Below are 23,368 nucleotides of genomic sequence, written 5' to 3'. Positions count from 1 at the left end.
AACCAAAAAATACAAAATAATCATTTGTTAAGCGCTACTAGGTAGTAAAAATATAAATAATATCAAACTTTTTTATAAAATTTTTCATTGTGATTTGCACAATTTGTTACGAAGTCAAACATTCGTGGCGGGACAGATATTTCTATTTGAGTTAAACTATAGTAAAAAGAGTCTCTTAAACATACATTTAATATAGTAATAGTAAAAAAAAGTTTTTTCAATAGCATAAATACTTACCTTTCTGTTTTACAATTATAAAACTTAATTAAAACTTTAAAAATTCAAAAGAGTAACAATCTTAGTTATTTTTTATAATATAATAATCAGTCTAATATTTAAAATAAAAAAAGCTTTTTAATGAAACTATAAAATTAAGTCATTAGTTATAAACAAAAGTTTTGACACAAAAAAATTCTTATTAAATTTGTGACACTTCAGTGTATTAACTGAATAAATATTTTTTCAGTTTTATACACTAAAAGCTTCTACATTTAAATCACACAAATATGTTTCACAATCACATTGTTAACAATTTTTCAACAATAAAAAAATAAAAATTAAAAAAAAAATATTTAAAAGTTTTTATTTAAACTATGAAAATATACTAGTGTAAAATATGTTAAGACCTTTAAATTTTGTTTTCAAGACATATATTGGTATTAATAAAATATAATTGTGAATAAAAATAGTTATTTTGATTGGTTACGAAAAAATAAAAGGTACACAAAAACTTAAAATACTATTTTTTTTGATTCTCATGAACAAAATTTTATAACATTGAACATTAACTTAAATGTACTATCAAAATTATTTTTATGATAAAAGAAACAGTACTACTTTCGAAACTTATTAATAATAAAAAAATCTAATAAATGTAAATAGTTAAAGTCTTCAAAACTTATGTTTTTTTTATGTGTGGTTACTATAATTACACTTATGTAACTTTTAAATGTTGGTTACATATTTAATAAAAAATTAAAAACAGTTGTTTCACAATAGTTTTTACACATACAAATACTATAAGCTAATTATTTATTATTACTCGTCAAGATTTTTTTTTCATAATAAAATAATGTTAAGAAACAAATTAACGATACAATAAAACTTATTTGAGTATATTTAAGTTTGAAAATCGAATTGTTTACGTTCATAAAACCTGTCTAGAAGTATATATTGTTTTACAACAACCTAGTTATTTTTATTATACAAAACTTTTCTTACTACTTTTTTATTAAGTTAACAATAGATAATGTCCTAGACAACACACTAAACTGTATCCGGCACTGGATTATCCGGGTTGTATGACTCGATAACCAAAAGGTTTTTTCGTATACCAGACCCTTGGACCAAGCTTTTTGAGCACTTGTTTTCTGTCGTTTAATAAACATATGATAATAGTTTATTCAACACGATAAAAAAATCAACACTCAAACATTTCAATCAAAAGATCTGGTGTTTAAAGAATATTTTAGTTCATCTAGCTACGCACCAACTATTTACTTTATCTTTTTTTTTTTTGTTATAAAACTATAGTAAGTAACATTAAACATTAGGAGTTTGAAAATCTATAAAACAAATTATACAAAAATACAAAAATATAACTTAAAACGACTCAAACCGAAATGTACTTTAGTACACCAGGTCCTTAGACCAAACATTTTAAGCGCTTCACTTTTACCGTTTAATAAACAACACTAAAAGAAAAAAATCACAAAATGACATTTAGCTCAAAACAACTTGTCATTAAAAATATAAATGGTGTATAAGTGATATAATAAACTTTTGCTAAATTTAATAAACTTAAGCCTACTGAATCGTTTTAAAGATCAAAAGTTTGATAAGCATGTTTAACAGCTAAAAAAAAAAAAATAAAATTTATATCTAATAACATAAATAAATACTATTGATTTATAAACTATACAACTAGGATTTAATGATTTAGTTCAAAAAGGTATTCTAAACAAAAAACAAATATTTTTCTAGAAACATTTTATTATAAACATTGCTTTCTTTTATAATTTAAAAACTTGAATGAAAACTTCGGAAACAAGTCTAAAGATTTAGGCTATTTTTATGTGCTGTTATTTTTATGTACGATAGTTATTAATAACAATTATGGCCTATAAAATTAAAACTGTTAATTGCAACTTAACTATGTGTAATTTAAAAAGAAATGTATGATTTGATGAAACAAAGCGTCTTAATTATAATTTTTGAGTATAACCTTATTGTTGTCATAAACTCTATTTCTTATGAAAGATATACTTTTAACTAACTGATCCTAAATAGAGCAATTAAATGTTAAAAAACTCTAAAGTTACATTACTTTTTTTTTAACTTCGACTATCAAGTAAATAAAGAGTCTTAATTAAACTATTAAGTTTAAATTTATAATAAAATAATTGAGTAGCATTTGCTGTTAACAATATATCTATACTTTTAGTAGAGTAAGTATTGTTTGTAATTAGATCACGCATTTTTAACTCATTGTCTTAAGTTTGTTTTAAATGTTTACTTTTGTTTTACTTTATATAAAACTACTAAGCTGTTTAATTTTTTAACTTAAAGTATTATAAGCAACGAATTTATTCATTCAAGAATTAATTTTTTAAACTAAGTTTCGGTCTAAGACCTCGTCAGTGCTTAAATAAATCTAAAATGATATGTGACATTCATGGAAAAGAGCATTCAAACAATTAAATTTAAAAAAAAACGTTTACTCAAAAAACTTTACTTTTGAGAAAAAACTTGTTTTTATTTTTATTTTAATTAAATTGATCAATATGAAATAGTATTAAACAAAACTCTTATTAAACTGAAAAATTACAAAAGATACCTAAAAAAGTTCTGGTATTGGTATCTTTTTAAAAATAGTTCCTTCTAGCCAGAACCTAGATCGTAAAGTTTTGCGTGTTAAAATAAAAATATGTTTTAAAATTTCCAGCAATTAGTTTGTTAATACAGATCCTAGCGAAGCAAGTTTGCTGGAGTGTATAATAAAAATAATTTGCACAGTACTTTTTCTTTATTGAACTGTCATATGTTTCTCTGTCTTAAACACCTTATTACAGTTCTACGGAGTTCTGTAAAAAAAAAGTACTGCAAGAAAAAAAAAGTAGGTGAATATGTGTATTTACGAAAGATAAGCCTTAATTATTGTACCACATATATCTCACATACATATTGTGTTTTTTCACATATATTAAATCTAGTACTAACCATTAATTACATTGTTTTACTTTGCAATCCCCTTTCACCAAACAGTATATACAAAACGAGCATGCAGCTGTAGATTTTAAGTAGTTTACTTTTTTTTTTAAACGTTATAAATTCGACAAAAAACATTGATTCTATAAAAATGTTAAGTTTTGTCAAATTGGTTTCAAACTATAATATGATGCAGAAATTTGAATGTTTTTAATGCAAGTATACATAAAGTATAAAATTTTGTTTATTTTATAACTTATCAAATAAAAAATATATAACGAATAAAAACTCCAAAGATAACTATAATAAGTTGTGAACACCCACACAGTTGTAATAGTCTCTCATGCTCTTAGAACTATTTAAAGTATGGTACAATTGAAAAGCTTCTTTAAAAGTGTCCGAGTAGTAAACAACTAAAGTATTAAAATTGATTAACTTAGAAAAAATTATTGAAGTTTGTCAATAAAAAGTATAAAAGTTAGGTTAAACTTTGATTGTTACCCTTGTATTAATTATTTACAGGAATTACTAAGCTCTTAGTACAATTTACATCATTGATTAAACACAAGTATATCTAATTAAAAAACTTAGTCTAGATGAGTTTTTCAATTTAGTTAAATGGCTATAAATTTGATACATTAAATAGGCTATAGTTTTTATTAAGTAAAAATTTTAAGTTAATGGTAACTAATGAGCTTACTTTTAACAGTAAAAATATTCTATATTCTTGAACTTTTACAAATTACTTTATCACGATAAATTTAGAACTATTATGCTGTTGTTATTTGATCTTAGGTAGAAAAACAGCTGTATATGTATGCACTTTAAGATAATTCAAAACGATCAAACTAATTCTAAAAAACGGTCTAAGGAGCTCGTGTACTATCGGTCATCAAGTCATGCATCACATGCTTAAGTTAACTATAATAAGCTAAAAAAAAAAAAATCAAATGTCAAAACTTGAACTTCAAAACAAGAAAAATTGTTTATAAAGATAAAAATAATTAATTAAATGCGACAATTAAATTAGTAATAAAACTACATAAGCAAAATAGTACTAAGTAAAAACTAAGCAAAGAAAAATATCAATCAAGTAAAATTTTAATATATTTTAAAAACAAAAACAACTTAAAATATGCCTTGTAACTGTTCAAAACTGTGCGCAAAAAAGAATTTGAGTTTTTACTTGTTTTCATCTTCTTTAACTTTACAATTTATTTTTCGTTTAAATTTATAACTTAGGTTTTTGTTTTTAAAACTTCAAATATATTTTGATAACTTAGTTTCATTACTTTTCTCTTTTTTTATATTAGTGATACTGCGTACTATCTTTTTTTTCAAATTCCAACCAGTAGATCCAGAATATTTCCTTAAATCCCTTTTATATTAGTCCGTTAAAACAAACATTGAAAAAAAAAATCTACCAATAGAAAAAAAATGTCGAAAACTGTCGTAAATATTCAATAGAAACACCTGCAAACTTTTGTGTTACTGGATAATAACATATATGAAATATATAATTGACACAATAACAAAATCGAACAAGAAATTTAAAATGAGTTATACCTTAATGTTTTCGATTAAAAGTGTGTAGCACCCTTAAAACTGTTTTTTTTTAAGTATTATACAGTGAGCGTTAATAACAAAACAAATAATTAAACTGAATCTACTAGTAGAACACTAAATCAAGAATGTACGGCGATACAATATATGATAAAAAAAATTTGAACTCAAACATTTATGGAATTTAAAAATTGAAACGGAAATTATGAACTTAAATAAGAGAAAAAATTTACAAATTAGAAACCCCAAAACAAAAAAAAACTTGAATGTTAATTTTTTTTTTATTGATTTCAAAAAAGCACCATGGTTTAAGTTTTTCTGACATGCCCACATTTTATAAGTTAATTAAATGATACTTTTTTATGATTTATAAGCTAAGCCTGCTCTATATTTTTGTATACAAATATACTTCTTTTTACATTCACAGTTGTACATCGTACAATAAACCAACTTCGTTTATATTAGTTACAATTATAGCATAATTATCTTACTATTAAATGTACAGTATATTATTAGACTAAATTTACAGTAATTCTACAAAGTATAAGTTACAGTTCTCTTATTGTTTTTCATTCAAGTAATACTCTAACACCACTATTATGAAAGTTTTTATTAAACTTAAAGCTTAGTGCTTTAGCTAGTTACAAAATTAAAGTATTTTTTACCTTACGATTCTAAATTATATACAAGACTTATTGTCATTGTTAAAATAAAAGTATAACTGTTGCCTTTTTTTTTTGCAATTATTACTATGTTAGCGTTTAAAAAGCTATGTAATTGATAAAACTTAATAGATTAAAACAGTGGTGTAAATGAACTCAAGTAAATATTAGTAGTTCGAGTTAAAAATGAAATATTAGTAGTAACAGCGAACTAAAGTTTTCAGTAGTTTTGCAAATACCGAATAAAAGATTACGATACTCATTAGAATAGTTCGGACACTAAGGTTTAAGTTCAATTTTTTTCTAATTTGAAGCATGCACATATTTCAAATATCTATGAAATTGTTTTTTGGATTAGTAAGGTTTTTCAGCTAGCAATAAAACATTGTTGTTCTCTAAATACCAAACGTTGATAACTAAAAACTGAAGGAATTTGATCTACATGTTTTTATAATATGCTTTTAGTAGGATTTTCAGAAATTTCCCTTTTTTAAATATTAAGAAGTTTTTATCATTAATAAATTGGTTTCAAGTTCAATAAAAGATGAAAAATGGTATCAAAAATAAGTTATATTCTCCTACTAAACTAAAAAGGGTATTTCACCTTATTATTTAGGTTTCCTTTCTATAATAGTTTTAAACCTAATTACTTAAAACAACATTTTCTGCTTTTATGTATTTAGATGGTAACTTGAAACTCATAAATAATAAGTTGCGAGTATCATTTACATTTTTTTTTATCTTTAGAAAACTTTTTTTAGTTTCTTACAGGCGTTTCTATTGTAGTAGTTTCGCAATTACATTTTACGTACTTGTAGACTGTAGCTTAGTATAATTTACTAGTAGTTTTTTTGACTTTGACAAAATTATCTTAAAAAACTAGACCTTAATCCGGCAAAATTTCAAGCTTACGAATACATTGTATATTTTCATGTACTACTTATGTTTACAGATGTAATTTAATTTTAAAAAGACTTTTAAAACTTAAAAGAGTTAGTTTTAAACCATAAAATCTATTATTATAACAAAAAATAAATTAGTCTTTTGTTTAATGATTATTATTGTTTCTATTAAGAATAATAAAGTTATTTAAAAAAACTTGTTTGCTTTTAGAATTACAAGTGTTTTGCTATTAGAAACCTACGTCAAGTTCAAACTTAAACTGTTAATTCAACCCGTAAAAGACAAAAAAGTTGTTTTTTAGCAGCATTTTTAATTCTAAAAATGTCGTGCATTTATTTTATTTTATGTGTATTAAATTTTTAACAGAGTAATTTGTAATTTATCAACTGATGTAATGGCTTTTAAAAGATTGTTGAACAAGGCTGTACTAAGTTGCAACTTTTTGAAGTAATAATGTTTACTGAATGTTAATTTTTATCTGATAAATATACGTGTTTTACTTCCACAAGGTTTGATCATACCAATTCGATTATCAAGCCACAAGCCTTCTTTAGACTGAGACCAGTTTCGTCCTTACTAGGACTCATCAGTCAGTCACAACCGAAAAACTTGCAGTCATCAATCCATAACAACTTTTCATGTCTTAACATCAAGAATTAACAGCCGTTTATTTTAAGCAATATACTATAGATTTGTTTGCGGCTGGATACAAAGACCGATCAAGACAGCTAGCTATTGTAAATTCGTTTTTTTGAGAAAGAATACATAAAGATTAGAGAAAACTTTTGTTAAAATTTAAGTTAGAGGTCGGCAACGTACAACCTGTGGGCCGGAACCACAAAAAGAAATCTCTAGCTACATAGTTTTTCCGGGAAAAATCTAATTAAATTTTGGCTGTTGTTATAACTTTTTTTATTTAAAATTTTAATTCAAAATTTGGGATACAGTTACGCCTATCGAATGATTTTTTTTTCGATATTACTTTTTTCGAGTTTTTTAACTTTTTATAGCTTGTTTTTTTTAAACCACGAGTTTCTCAAAACATTTTATTAAAAGTTTAATTAAAATAACTGCCCAAATAAGTGCAATGGTATTATATTTTAGAAGATATCAGATGTTTATTGAACGAAAAAAAAAGCGCTTAAATATTTGGTCGTAGGACCTGGTGCTCAAAGAACCTTTTGCTTATCGAGTCATACATCAGGATACAGTTTAGAGTCATGTCCAGGACAGTTACTAATAAAATAATCAATTAAACAAAATGAAAAAAAAGAAATGAATAAAATAAAACTTAACATTTGTTTTAGCTAATGGACTATAAGCTGTATTACAGTACATTTATCATTATTTAATTAAGTACCATTATTCTACTTAATAACAAAACTTGAAAAGTTATGTCTTTATACAATGTTACTTGTAATATATAAACTTTGAAATACAACCAATTAAAAGTTATTCAACAACATAAAACATCTCACTTTTTAAAACATACGATCATTTACATATCTGAATTTAAATATCGTTATTTAAAAGTTATTATATATAACTTGTTATATTAATATATTCCTGGACAAGACGATAAAAGGTATCCGTGTTGTGCAACTTGATAACCGAAAGGTTCTTTGTGCACCAGATCCTACGACCAAATATGTTGAACCCTTTTTTGTCGCTCAATAAACTTTATACATTTATCAAACACTGAACTTACTGAGTTGCGTACAAGTTTAAAATTACAAAAATTTTTACAATAAAAAAATTGCTGTTACCTTGTTAGGTATTTTGCTTATTTGGAATATTCTTACAAGTACAAATTCGTACGGTACTAGACAAAAACTAGTCATCAAAGCTCATGCTTTTATCAAATTAAATAATAAAGTTTTACAACTACATTTGTATTACAAACATTATATCTGTTAGATAACTATTTTTATTTCTAGTTTATTAATGAATTACGATCTATAAACATATACAAATATTTAAAAAAAAAGTTATTTTATAGCTTTATAAACAAACATATGTGAACTTGTAATATCCTAGTTCTATACATTTTTAAATTGTCTGACAATAATAGTTAATGCAGAGTACAACTATTTAAATTGAGTTTAGTTTAAAAAAAATATACTAAAAACTTTGAAAGTTTTGAAGTAATTTTAAATGATTTTCAAAATAAAATTATTTTAAGTTTATTGATAAAAAAAAGGATATATGGGTATTTATATGTGGGGTACTTTGAATCAAAAAAATAATTTTATCATAAATAACTACTGTTGATGAGTGACAGAGCGTCGCGTGTTGTGCTGCCAAAATTGCACTACTTTAAAACTTTGTAAGAAAAAATTAAGTACTATAACGTTTTGTTTATTTTTTAGAATAAAACCTCTTATAAAACTCCAATTTAGATAACGAACATTTTGCTTACTACACTGCCGAAAATAGAAAAGCAAAATTTCTTCATGAATTACCGCAAAATCAATATCTTGCGGTATGTAAACTAAGTTTAAAATTCACTAAAACAGTACAGGCTTAAGTATCATTTCACAGGTTATTGTAAACAAAAAATTAAAACCAAGCTAAGCAGAGGCAACTCAAGTACTTTCAAGTTTGGATAGTTTATTTTGACGAATAAAGTTTTTAGAATAGTACGTTACTGTTTAAACCAGGGTTTCCCAAAGTGGGCGATATCGCCCCCCTGGGGGCGATTTTAGTAAGTTGGGGGGCGATAATTAGTAAGGGGGCGAAAGGGTGGGCGATAACTAGTAAGGGGGCGAAAAGGGGGCGATTTTAAAATTTTGGGCTGTCATAAAATTTTTACTTTTTATAATGATATTTTACTAATTTTAGCTTGCTATTAAATATTTGACCCTGAGGTAAAACTTTAACAAAAAAAGTTTATTTTGTTTATGTAAAATATAGAGAAAAAAATCAAGTACTTATGACTCCCATTTTAAAGTAAATTACATATTTTTATTTATATATTTTCTTATTTAACAATTACATAGATCATAGACAATCGGAATCCCTCTCACCATTTATAATCTGACATATATGTTATTTGGGATCATAAATGGTTTGTGAAAATCTATGTTGTATATTATTAAATTTCTAAGTAAACTGGCAACCCTGTATACTTTAATTTTTATTGGAAATATCATGAGGTGATAGTTTTATCACATCATGATATTTCCAACTATTTTTGAAAAGTCACTAAGTTAGACTAAAAAATAAAACTGTAAAGAGTTGCCATTTTACCTTGAAACCTGGAAAAACTTGGAATTTGACAATTTACGCAAAAAAAAACCTAAAAAATGTGGAGTTTTGAACAACTTCAACATATTAAGTAGTTAAATTTCGGTTTGACACAAAAAAGCTATCATATAGTTAAAAATATTGATCCCTTCGAGGCAGATCTTTTTGAAGTATACTAACAGGAAACCTTCTCAGACTTACAAACTGACCTTTAACTTAAAGTATATTTTTCCAAAGAACGATATGAAAGCTTTTGGACTCAACAAAAACTAAGGCGAAAGTATCCAATCATTTGAGAGGAATTCAGATTGTTGTTTATAGTTTTTCCTACTAGCTATGTTGTTGAGAAAGCTTTCAGTTCAGTTATCAACATCTTGAGCAATAGATCTAATCTAGATATTTGTAAAGGAGGCTTTATTTTACTGATAAAGAATCAGATTAGAAAAACTTGCAAGCAGTCATGAACCTCATCCTTAAATTATATTAGAATTCAGTAGCAGACATTATTTTATGAAAGTTTTTTTATTTTATTTGATTTTTTAAAATACTTCTTATTTAACCTGGTTTGTATTGTATTTAAGTAGTATTTTGTAAAAAAAAAATTATTAAGTTATTTATTCTACAACAGGTTTGCATAATGCCTAATAAATATTAATTACGGTAGACTTCTCTTGAGTTCGCACTTTTTACCCAAAAAAAAGTGCAAATTTATATTTTCTAAAATTTAACTTGAATAAAGTCTATTACTAACTAAGTATTAATAAACAAAAATATATAATATTAAATATCTTATATAGATCTATTTTTTAATGAATGTTTGTTTTATGTTTTAGTTGATTTCATGTTATATGCATAACGTTTTTGCATATAACATATTTAAATTTATCATTTTGTAAAAAGAAAATGGTAATAACTTTTGAGTTTGCACTTTTGATTTCGTTCAAAGTACGAAATCAAGCGGAAGTCTACTGTATTTATTTAATGGTTTATGTTTCAAATCTATTAACAATTTTATTTTAACCTGGTTAATTTTGTAGTTTATATTTGTCGTTTTACATTACACTAAAGTTTTTATAGCATAATGATTAAAGTATTTGTTTTAAAGAAATTTATTTGACATATTTTTGTTATTACTTGTTTTACCTGTATAAATAAAAAAATTTTGATAACCATTAAAGCTTTTATTTCAATTTTTTTTTTTGGTTTTAAAAGAGTATAGAATTGAGGTCTTTATTTGAAATGACTTAAAATTTTTCATTTAAAAGATTCTTAAACTCAATTTTATTCTTTAACTTGATTTATTACTGTTAAAAAATCTTTATATTAAGGAGTTTTAAACTATTAATACAACTGTTTTTTGTTTTATCCTAATTTTTAATATATTAGCAATTAGAATGTGTTGTTTATTTTAATAGTTCAACACTAGCTTTTAGTTTTTCACTTTTTTCTTCTGGTAAATTATTACAGGCTAATAAATAGAGAAAAAATAAAATTAAACACTATTAAATAAGCCATCAAAAAGACTGCTACAGTTACAAAACAAAATTTTTACCTAAATAAAAGAATTTTTTAATCGATTACTTTTTGTTCACAGAAATAACTGTGAAACTTTATTTTTTTTTTTGAGTTTAAATTAAGAAAAAATAAAAAGTTGAAATTACTATTTAATAATATTCTACTACAAAACATATCGTTTAAAAAGTTTAAAATTTAGTTTTTAACTTTACAACTAACTTGCTTATAATATATATTAGCATTGAAATTAATAATTTTACTGCATTAACTGAAGCTGTTGATGAAACCACTTTTCATGTAAGATAATCAACCAGTCGGTCAAACTTCCTTAAACTAGATCAGAAATTATGTTTTTATATTTATTTTACTATGTGTAAAATAAACTGTTCATTCTTTTATAGTTTTTTAATCTCTGGTATAGTAATTTAAGAATATGGCTATTTGTAAAATAATTTAATTTTTTTGTGCGGCTTAAATAAGTTACTTTGTAATAACTTCTAAATGTCCGAAACTCGTTATATGAGAGACTATTATAATGTCAGGTTTCAGTTAAGATTTTTGATGGGTAATGTACGTCTAAGATCCAGTAAAATTTCGGCCCGCTAAGTAACTTGAAAACTACTTGTGCAAAGTAAACAAAATTTATTTTTTTGATACTTAATATTTTGAAACACACTTTCAATTTGGTTTTCAGTTCACAATAGTATTTCCTAGATCACAATAATACTAAATCATTTTATTACAAGTTTGTTCGCGTTTTTTAATTTTCTTATATGTTTTTTTTTAATTATGCAGCCTGCAAGTACATTTTTTTAACGAGTTGAAACTAAAAAAGATTTTTTTAGTAAATATTAATTGCTGACTACAAAAGTTGTCCACCACTACCCTAAAAAGTTCATTGGTTTCAAAGCAATTCATATCTAAACAGTATTGATTACAGATTACACAAGGCTTTTTAATAATTAAGTATTTTAATACACTTTACTGGGCTTATAAGAAAACAAATATAACTTATTTTCTCAAGCCCTATAAACTACTTTGAACACAGCCCAAAAGTGCGTGCATAAGAAGTAACAGACTAAATTACATTTTAAACACAACTTTTTCGGCTCAAAAGTTTGTACTCAAGAGAAAAACTTCTTTGTAAAATCGCGGGGGGCGATTATTTTTCAAATTTCTGAAAAGGGGGCGATTTAGAAAATGAGTTTGGGAAACCCTGGTTTAAACTGTTAAGTGAAAGAAAATTCAAAGTTTTACGACTTTAATTTTGGTTTTAGATCTCTCAACGCTTTTATAACTAGTAACTTTTAACACTATTCTTTTTTTTCACAATTAGACCAACATTTTTTCTACCATTCTAATTTACTTTAATTTTAATATACATATTTTTTAAAATCATAAACTTCTCTTTTAATAAGTATTAATTTTAATTACCATCATATTTTTTCTTAAAAAAACTTCCTGATATAGTTTTGTCAATTTTAAAAAACTATGTTAATTTGACGCCTAAAAAATACTGTTGAAATCATCAACTCAGTTTTTTGATACTAGTTGTTTAATATAAAAAAATATTATAAATATTTTAACTTAATAAAAAAAAAAATCTGTTTTGACAATATAATTGGTTAATTTTTGAGTTTTTATGCAATTAAAAATAAATTTCTGTATTTCTTTTTAAGTGTATAAGTAACTAAGCTTATAGAAAAAATCAATTTAATTAATTTTTTACTCAGTTTTTGTTTAATTTTTTATAAAGACAATTATTTCCAAAAATTATTGTAAAAGAATAAACCTTTTTTATACTTCAAACTGTTTAAGATTTATAAAAATCTTTGACAACAAAAATAAGAAATTATATCGCTTAAATAGATAGTGGAATTTAAAAACTTTTTATAAAGATCTTTGAACATTACTAAAATTCTTTAAAATATTTTTATTAAAAAACTTTTACCTCAAACTACTTTTCAAGCTTGAAATACTTATCTAATATTAATTTTTCAATTTGATCAAAATAGTTAATATTTTATTTGTTATATGTATTTCTTTCATAATTAGTACTGTCTTATAGTGCTTTTCACATAAATTTACATTAAACTCAACTAACCTGTAATAATTTCTGTTCACTTTATTATGGCAAAATGTTACCTTAGAGATATTTAAACAAATATACAACTTAAGACTTTTATAAACTTCTAATACTAAAAATAATTTTTTGTTTATTTTAGAAAACTTGACTCAAATGATAACGGTGTTTTAAAATAATTCTGGATAATTTCAATACAAAACATATCTAAAAAAGTATTTAAAATTGATGTAATAAAATTTTAGATTCTGTTATTTTGATGCGAAGAAATTTATATTAATTTAAAAAAAGTAATAAAAAGTAATGATTGAATAGATGGTTTATGTGCACACTGTCTATTCATTTACTTTACAAAATAAGATTGAGGGGAACTATATACAAATGTGAAAAATACAGGTTAACAAAAAATTTTTGAATATTTTTCCAGGTTTTCTGAATTTCAAGTTTTTTAATAATTTTCCTCCAGGTAAGTACGTTAAAAAAAAATACTTTCTTTTTAACGTATGTTTTTTTTTGATAATTTGTAGTGATAATATTATAACTTGTTTTAAATTAATTAATTCAAAGTTCTCGACTTAAATGTCTAAAAGTAGATTTTTATCCAATATTTATTTTATCAGTTTATTACTAACAAAACAATGTTTCACTCCTACACTTGCAAATAGGAGATCGTAGTAATTTATAGTAAATTATTTTTTTGCTTATGTTACGCTTTTAAGAATTTTGTTGATAATATAACTTTTTTTTTTCTAGTCTATATTGCCAACAAAATTCTTAAAAGCGTATTATAAGCAAAAAAAAATTACTCTTGTTTAGTATATTTAAGATTTATTTTTGTTGTTAAACCATTAGTTTTTATTTTGTTTTACTTCCATTTATTTTGTTCAAAAAATTTTTTTCAGACCTATTTACAACAACTGAGGATCTCCTATATGCAAGTATAGGAGTGAAACATTGTTTTTTTGGTAATAAACTGTTAAAATAAATATTGGATTTGTAGTGATAAGTTAAAAAGGTGTTTTTCAAAATATTTAAATAACTACTGTTATTGATACTGAATTGCTATTTAAACTTTGTTTTATTTTATTGCAAACTGTAATAATATTTTGATTAAGTTTATTTAAATTTCTTCCCATATGATTGTTCAAAAGATTTTTGGAAAAATATAACATAAAAAGCAAAATTTATTTAAAAACTTGTTGTTTGTTTTAATTTCTTCTTATTTAATACTAATGAATCCATTTAATTAAATATTTTTCTAAATTTGCACTAATTTTATAAACTTAATGATATTATTTAAAAAACTAAGTGCTAGAACTAAAAGAAAATTTTGAAAGTATGTAGGCTTAATTCAAGTTTCATATAACTTACAATTCGCCTTGTATTTCTACTTCCTTCACTTCAAAAAGGTCTATTACAAACGTTTAAATATTCCATCTAAAATTTTATTTTAACTAATGATGATAATACCTTTCTATGCTTAAAAACACTTTTAAATTCAAAATTAAAAAAATATGTAAAAGTTATAAAAGATTCATCTTGTAGAAAAATAGAAAGACAATAAATCAAACGTGTTTCATGTGTTGTTTAGCATATTAATAAAAAAACAAAAAATTTGTGACTATTTAGTGAACATTTGCTTCAGATTATATAAAAAGCTAAAAACTAAACTTTTACTTTTCATATTTTGTATGTTTACTATGTATTGGTGGGTTTCAGGACCTGTGTGTTACATATAAGTGAAATTTCCACAGTGAATGTAGCCAACTAGACAGAGCTGGTCTTTCCGCAGCCTAGTGATGATTATTAATTGTGCAAGCCTCAAAACATCAGTTAGTATCTTATTGTTTTTATAAATATAAAGAATTAATGTAACAGCTTTTATTACAAAAGATAATTGAAACTGTCGTGTTTTCCAATAAGTGGTTGTAGTGTTTTAAGTGTGCAGAGTTACGTGTTTTTTTTACATAATTTCCTCTAAGTTTTTTATTTAGATATTACAAGTCTGAGATAGTATATGTATTTATTTCTCTAAGCGTGTTTAGAGTTTCTGAAATATTCATTTAATTTTTTGAAGTGGTAAAATACTACAAATCGAAAAAAGTCAAAAAATGATAACTTTCTAGTTTTCTAAAGTACTTTTTCTATTCACCTACAAAAATCAATACTTAAATTATAGTATTGCCATAACAAAATTTCTAAATACACATTTTTTAAGCTAAAATATACAATTTAATTCACCAAAATTAAAAAAAAAAAAATTTTTTGATGCTTAGGTTGTCAAATACTAGGTTTTTTAAGGTTTATGGAAACCCTAAAAATAAAATATGTTTACAATAAATTAAACTAAAGTTAGTTCAAGTAAGCGAACCGAAAAACAATCAAAAACATTATTTTAACTTATTTTTTATCTACTAAAATCGTAAAACTTATTAATGCAGTCTAAAACATTTTACTTAATCTTCTCTAATAAGCACGGAACTAAACATAACAAAATTATTCTTCATTTTCAAGCCTTTCTAAAGTTTGCTCAATTTTTCCAACATAAGCAGAAAAGGTTGGGTCTGACAAGCACAGCATAACAAATTCTTCTAAATTAGAACTGTGTGAAAGTGAACAATTTCATTTAGCAAAAACTTTTTGAACTACAATTTAAAGAAAAAAATAAGATTTATACCGAAGAAGATTTCGATTAAGTGTCAAATTATACACTTACAGCTACTTTTGAACGTATATAAATATCAAATGTATAACTTATACAAAATAAAACAGTAATACTTATTACTTGTATTCGTTATTTTAATCCCTATTCAGTGATAATTCTAAATTGTTTTTTTTCCTTTCCTGCTATCTGACTAAAATTAAGAAACTCTATCTAATCTTGTATATACTTATGGTGTACAAGACTTACTAAAAAATATATTTCAAATTAAAGTTCAGAAGGACAAAAACAGCTGCCATTCAAAAAAAAAGCTAATGAACTTAATGAACAGATAAAAACTTACTCATTTTCTTCAACGTGTTGGGGTGTACAATGTTGTTGATACCTAGCTGGCATCTCATTAGACTTAGAAAGAAAGTTTGACACTAAATTCGAAGAACTCTTAAATACTTCAGTGTCTTTACTTAATTGATCTTCAACGACAACATTTTGAATGACAGCATTTTCTTCCTTATACAATTTAGTTTTTAATTTAATTTTCAACAACACAGAGAGTAAATACATATTGCAATTTTAAATATTTAATTTACAACAATCATGTGTGAAGCATAATAGCTTAATTAAAAAGTCCCGTTTTATTTTTGTTAAACATGCATTCTATTTAGCAGTTTGATGTAAATAAATTTAAATTCTATACTAACCAGTTTATTTTATTTTTTAAAGTACTCAATGATCAGTATACTAACTTTCAGTAAAATTAACTCTAATTCTTTTTTCTTCAAAACTGGCCTAAGAAGAAGACAAAGATACGAAATATAATCATTATTTTATTGTCTAAATTGTCGGTACGGAAATGTGTACCTTAATAAAGTAATGAAATATTATGCGTATATTGTACTTTTAAAATATAGATGTTAATTAAAATATTAAAACCAACCTTATCATAAAACTTGAGTTTGTAACTACATGAATAATTACACATTGTTAAATGTTTTGTGAAAATATATGACATACAAACTTTGCTTGTAAGACATTGTGAAAAACTTAACACAAATTGCAGAAACAGAAAATAAATTGATCTTTGTAAGAAGTAAATTAATCTCGCGCACTTTAGTTTTAAAATCTAGTAAAATAAAAAACTACTTTTTTAAATAATTGAATTAGATTTACTGAATTTATGTAACACATTACATTATCTTTGACAAATTAGTGACTAAAGTATAACTAGTTTTTCCTAAAAAAAATAATATGGACATAAGACATAAACATGGTTGCCACAGATCAAGCTGAGAAAAATTTCCTGACTTTTTACTAACATTTTTCTGACTTTTTTGAATTAAACTCTTAATTTAAACTTATTGTAAATTACATAATCTATTACTTGAAACTATATAAAGCTTTCAAACTAATTCTAATACAGGTTAAAACAACAGTTTTTTTGCTGAATTCAATCACTAAACTTCCATTACATCTATTGAACCAGGTACCAGGACCAAATACTTTGAGCGATTTTATTTTTGTCGTTCAATAAACAACATCAGTATGATTGATGTATTTGCAATAAACATCTCTATCAACAAAATACTTGTATTATTACCTTATAAACACAGCTTGTCTGAAAAAAGACACAATTTTTTTAACATTTCCTAGCATTAACATATCTAAATAAACGAAACGATATATAAGGAACTTTTACAACTAAAACCTTAAATTAATAATGAACTTTCACAACTAAAATCTTAAAACAATAACGAACTTATACAGTTGAAACCTTAAAACTGTAAAGAACACAATTTTTTAGAATTTCCTAGCATAATATATCTAAATAAACGAAACCACATATAAGGAACTTTTACAATTTAATCCTTAAATTAATAACGAACTATACACATCAGTTTCTTACATAAAATACTAAACTAACTGCTTAATTATAAAGAACTCAATTATTTACTTAAACAAAAACACTTCGATTCTAAAATTATGCTAGATAAACTTTTATGTATATATCACAGTATCAATATGGAAGTGTCCTTGCTACAGATCATCAATACTAAAAAATAACAAAATCTGCTTGTTCAAGTAGGGTACTTGTTCAATATGTTAATAGATAAATTTTCCAGTTTTACAAAGGATATTTTACTAATTTATACCAGATGAAGGCATTGGAAATTAAATAAGGAAAATTTTGGAAATTTTTTCTGATTTCAAAGAATTTTTAATTAGTTTTTACCATTAGAAGGCTTTGGAAAATAAGGAATTTTGTAAATTTTAACTGACAAAATCTGACTTTTTTTTATATTTTACCAAATTTCCTGACTTTTTTTCTGACTTTTGTCAATTAAAAAAAATTCCTGACTTTTCCTGATTTCCTGACCATGTGGCAACCCTGCATAAAGTTCATAATTAGTAGAACTTAATAATTAGTTGCCTGACACATGTTATAGATTTGTAAATTAAAGCATAAAGGTTATTATTTGTATAAAATTACAAATATTTTAATTAGGGGTGGGCAATATCTAGCCTACGGAGTAAAAATGAGCAGCCCTCTAATGTTTACAGAAATTAAGTGGAATACGGCCTGCAATAAGTAAAACTGCAGCCCGCAAGCATATAAATCTGACTTGCTAAACTAAAAACTTAAATTTAAACTAAATATTCTGGGCTTTAAATTGAAGAGCAAAAAATGCCAAGTATAATTTACGGAAGATTTGTAACTTACACTAGTTATAGTAAAAAAAAATCAGATAGTGTTATTCCACATAGTATTTTATCAAAATAAATTTAAAAAAATAAGCAGTTTTGGTGATTTAAATGAAGTTGAAATGATCCGGCCCGCCAATAACTAAATTTTTTCATATCTAGCTTCCTGACTAAAAACTATGCCAAAATCTAATGAAAAAGACAATGTTGTTTTATTTAAACTAATTTACAGAGAATTTGTTAAATAAAATACATCAGAAACATTTTGTCGAATCTCAGTTTTTAGTTCCAAGGAAAAATAAAAATTCACATAAAATCTTCTTGAATAAAAAAATAATTAACTAAATTCACCAACTTCATATAGTTTTTAAGGATATAAAATAGTAAATACTTAGTAGAAAAAAACTTTATCTATAATAAAAATTAAGTTGCAAAAAAGACAAAAGGTTATTAATTATTATTAATAATTTTGAGTAAAATCAAGTCAAACTACTTTAAATTAAGCCGTAAACATAATCTGCAAAACATTTTCATCTAACTTAAATTAATTCTTCTTTAGTTATTGAAACTATTATTAAGCATCTTGTTTTTACTGTGGAATAAAAGTTTTTTTATATACTACGCAATACTTTTCACAACCTTCAACTGAAAGGATTATAAAAATTTATTTTGTAATATCTATAAACTTCTCGAGACTTTTATAATTTGTAGTAAACTATTTAGTTTATGTTCAAGAGGTATGTATGAGCGGTATACTATCAAAATCCACCAATTTTTTTTTTCTTTATTTGTAAATTTATTATATATTTTTTTAATTTTTTTAATTTACTTTTAACTATCACTGTTACCCCTAATCCTTACCCTCGATCGGTAAGCGGTTCTCGAATTTGACTGGGTGAATTTTAAACGCGGGTGGATTTTTAACGTGTACCGTGTGAGCAGCATAGAGGTTCTTAAACAAAACGTACAGTAAAACTATTTAAAATGATGTGTACTGGTTTATATTTTATATTATAAGAATTAATTTTATATTTGGTATAATTTTTTTTTTAATAATATGTTTTGAAGTGTAATGTAAAACATTTTCGAAAGTTTTTATATTTTATAACAGAATCTAATTAATAACATAGTTTGTAAAACATGTAAACAATCTGTAGCAATTTGATTGTAAATCGCAAAAACAAATTGTACAAAAAAAAATATTAAGCATATGTTTCATGTTTTATTGAATTTAAGAATTATTTAGAAACTATAAAAATGATAATAACAAAATTGTTGGTCGTTTGTATCAAAAATGTAAGGGAAATAGTAAAAAACTTGAAATTCATGATCTAATAAGAATAAATGTTTGAAGTTTAAGATTTTATGATCAAAACTAATAGATTAAAGAAAACATAGCAATTATAAAACTAACTTAAACTGTTAATTTTCTTCTCAAACAAATGTTGCATATCAAGGAATTATATGTCAATGATATGCAATTAATTCTATATGATTATCATTTTGTAGAATAAAAAATCTAAGCCTAAGTAAACATTTTAGTTAGATTAAGGGCATAGGGGAGTCCACCTTGATTTTTACAACTTGATCTTACTTTATAGTTTTATCTCAGTTATCAGACATTTTTAACCGCTTGAAAAATTATTTTTTGAGATATAAGCAATCAAAGTCGGTGACCTTAATAGGTTTCAATGGAAGGCGCAAACTAAAAACAAAAAAAAAAGACCATTTCACTAAAAACTTATCTCCTTTTTAATTTTATAAGCAATCTTCATCAAATTTTCACAGAAAGTCTATTATTAAAATTTAAAAAGATTGAAAGCAGTAATTTTTCAATTTAAAAAAATAAAATTTGTATTAAAAAAAGACCACTTATTTTATTTTTTAATATTTTAAAAATCGCAACATCAATAGTTTTTTAAACTATAAAAGGAACGTTTCTAAAATGTTTGAGGTCTTTAGCTAATAAAATGAAGGAGAAGATAGATTTTTAGTGATTTTTTTATATTTCTGATAAAATTGACCCTGAAAAAATTGTTTTTATTACGTTTGTATCGGAAACTTTTTATAAAAATTACAACATCTCAAAAGCTAATTAAGATTTTTTAATTCTATAAAAACTGCCTTGTAGTGTGTATTACAAGCTTCCATATAAGATCCAATGTTATTTCAAGAAAAAAAGTTGGACACCCCCTAAACCCTTAAAGAGTTTATTTTAATCACTTAACTTTTAAAGCTAAATATATTCGAAATATGATAATTACCTTCTCTTCAATTGTATTTTCTCTAGGCTTTTTAAAGTATTTCTTAATTCTTTGCATGAACTTAACTGCGTGCTCATAACCTTTTACAAGAACTCCACTTTTGGAACTTTGACAGAACTGTAATTATTTTTTGCATCAAAACTTTTTTTTTTTAAATTATGTATGAGAACTAACAGTTATTCTAAAAACTCTGTTCTTATCACTGTTTGGATTTTTAAGAGTAACCAGAACTTTATTAAGTTTTCTTATTGCTCCAAAAGGAACAGTTCCAACAACAACATCTGGTCCGCCGCACATAGGCAAAAAAATACTTTCTAAGACAACGCTATCATTAACAATTAAAAGGTGGTCATTTTCGGTTATTGTCAACTCCATGGATTTACCTAGAACAAAAACTAGGTGTTATAAAATAATTAACAATTTTAAATATTAGTTAGTCATTTTTAATTACCCAAAACAACAGTGATTTTTACTTTCTTTTTACCTAATAAATAGTTTTTTTTTTAAGTAAAACAAAAATAGCAATATAAAGTCTTTAAACTAGTGATCTACCAGATCCCGGTCTTTTTTGCAGGCCATTCATTGTCCATTTCTAATACATTATTATGCTTTAGCTGAAGTTTATATTAAATTAGTTAAAACTTTTTAAAAATAAGGGACTTTCAATTAACTAATTTTGTCCGAGTAGGGGTGAATAACATATGGCTTGCATATCTTTCCCATACCTGAATTTTTAATGATTACTATCACCACTAAACAAGGAAATTGTGAAACACTTTTCGTATAAAAATTCAGAAGTCTGATATAAATTAGGTTGAGAGTTAAGTATGGTTTTAATTACATGGCCTTATTGTTATAGAATGGTGTAGAGCAGGGGTCGGCAAACTGCAGCCCGCGGGCCACATTAAAAATTTTATTCAACTAGTTTAATATATTAATATTTTCAAAAACACAAAAATAAAATTTTGGTGTTACATTTAAAGGATATTCTATTGCATAATTTTTTTTTGTTCAAAAAATTGTCTTTAAACATGTTTTTTGAAGCACATAAAAAAATGTTCCTTTTTGACCTGCGGACCCCTGGTGTAGAGACAAAGTAAAAACTCATTTTTAGTGTAATTTTACGTAAGTATAGCTGCCTGCCAAAGGCTGAACAACTCTCAGTATGTTATGTACATCTGCCCCACTGACTTATCTTGACCACTTGACTAGATATATATTATAGAACATTGAAAAATTATAAAAAGATTAATTAATAAAGAAACAGAAAATATAACAATTTAAAATGTGGAGAAAAAAATAATTTAATTTCATAAAAACAAGAAGCTAAGTTTCTAAGAATTAATCAGCATACTTTTATTGATCCTTTAAGGAAAATCTACACTAAAAAGTACACATTGAAAACATACGCATGAGTTAAATACAAAATAATATTTACATTTTCGTAACTTTGACAGCCATGAGAAAAGAAGTTTGTATACTTACAATAAACTATATACCTATTACATTTTGTTAACATTTATAATACTGTGAATTTCTCTATGGTTTACTTTTTTTAAGGAGCTAAGAGTTTTTTTTTTATATTAGACATCTTGTTTCTCAAAAAAAAACTTCTGCTCCTTTTAATTAATTGAATCAGCATCTAATAGATAACTAGTAAATATGAAGTATTTATAAAATATTACACTAGTAATGATAAAAAAATACTATAAGTTCTAAAAAATATTAAAATATACACTTGGATGGGTTTATAATTATAAAATTTAATCAACACAAATACATGTAAATAGTTTGTAGAGTAGTAAATTATATTTAAAATAATGCCTCTACTTTCTTCAGTCTTCCATCCAGCTGTTGACAAATTAATGGAATCTAAATCACCATTTTGATCTAAAAAATATTATAACAAATAACTTCCCACTAATATCTAACAACTAACTATTTTTCAACTATTTCATTTTTTTAAATTTAAATTTGGTTATGCCATAATTATTCAGGTTTTAGATTGTAAAAAGTAAAGTTTTTGAACTTTTAAATAAAGTTATAGTGCTTATTTTAAAAATAATTTAATCAAATAAAACATCAACAAACAAAGCAAATAATTCAAAACATACTTTCTTTTAAGAGTAACTGTTGGTATTTAGTTAATTTCCATGTAATTGACATAATTAATTTCACAATCTAAGCAAAATCAAAATTCTATTTTTAACTCAAAGTAGTATATACAGTGCATTTTCCCTCGCTAATCTGACCGGTTTAACTGAGAAGTAGATTCAATTAATTCAGCTAAAAATAATGTTTTAACTTTATAACTTAAAGCCAATATAAATTAAACTGTTTACAGTGTGATTCATTTTTGTTAAATTGATTTAGACTTTATCAAAATTAGTTTTGTTTAATTGTTTAGTTCGTTGAAAAATATGAAAAGAAACTAATTCTACAGAAAGTTTAGTGTGCAGCTTATAATACTTAGTTATATATAAACTTTGTTATATGTTTGCATTACATAAAATAAAACAGGTACATTGTTTGTAATTAAAATAATGCTTTGTTTTTATCCGGC

General features: G+C 24.4%; 1 protein-coding gene across 1 annotated transcript; it reads right to left on the bottom strand.

Moving 5' to 3' along the window:
* Positions 1–15,625: 15,625 nt before the first annotated feature.
* On the bottom strand, positions 15,626–22,982 carry LOC145839400 (uncharacterized). The gene is made up of 6 exons (XM_082946974.1): positions 22,920–22,982; positions 22,636–22,695; positions 20,980–21,188; positions 20,806–20,922; positions 16,185–16,351; positions 15,626–15,781 (listed from the first exon to the last, which is right to left on the bottom strand). The coding sequence occupies exons 1-6, from the start codon at positions 22,969–22,971 to the stop codon at positions 15,676–15,678; spliced, it is 711 nt and encodes a 236-aa protein (XP_082803100.1). The 5' UTR covers positions 22,972–22,982; the 3' UTR covers positions 15,626–15,675.
* Between the last annotated feature and the right edge of the window lie 386 nt (positions 22,983–23,368).

The sequence above is a fragment of the Thalia democratica genome, chromosome 6 (genome assembly GCF_965202585.1).
Source record: "Thalia democratica chromosome 6, ktThaDemo2.hap1.1, whole genome shotgun sequence".
NCBI classification, from domain to species: Eukaryota; Metazoa; Chordata; class Thaliacea; order Salpida; family Salpidae; genus Thalia; species Thalia democratica.
Note: the sequence above shows the minus strand (reverse complement) of the source record. Positions and strands in the feature narration are given on the sequence as shown.

Bases quoted from the DNA above. Each gene is read 5' to 3' on its own strand.
- LOC145839400 (XM_082946974.1), bottom strand. From the start codon at position 22,971: ATGTCAATTACATGGAAATTAACTAAATACCAACAGTTACTCTTAAAA. The intron at 22,696-22,919 runs GTATGTTTTGAA...AATATTTTTTAG, and splicing joins ACAGTTACTCTTAAAAGAAA to ATCAAAATGGTGATTTAGAT. The intron at 21,189-22,635 runs GTAGAGGCATTA...TTTTTGTTCTAG, and splicing joins TGGATGGAAGACTGAAGAAA to GTAAATCCATGGAGTTGACA.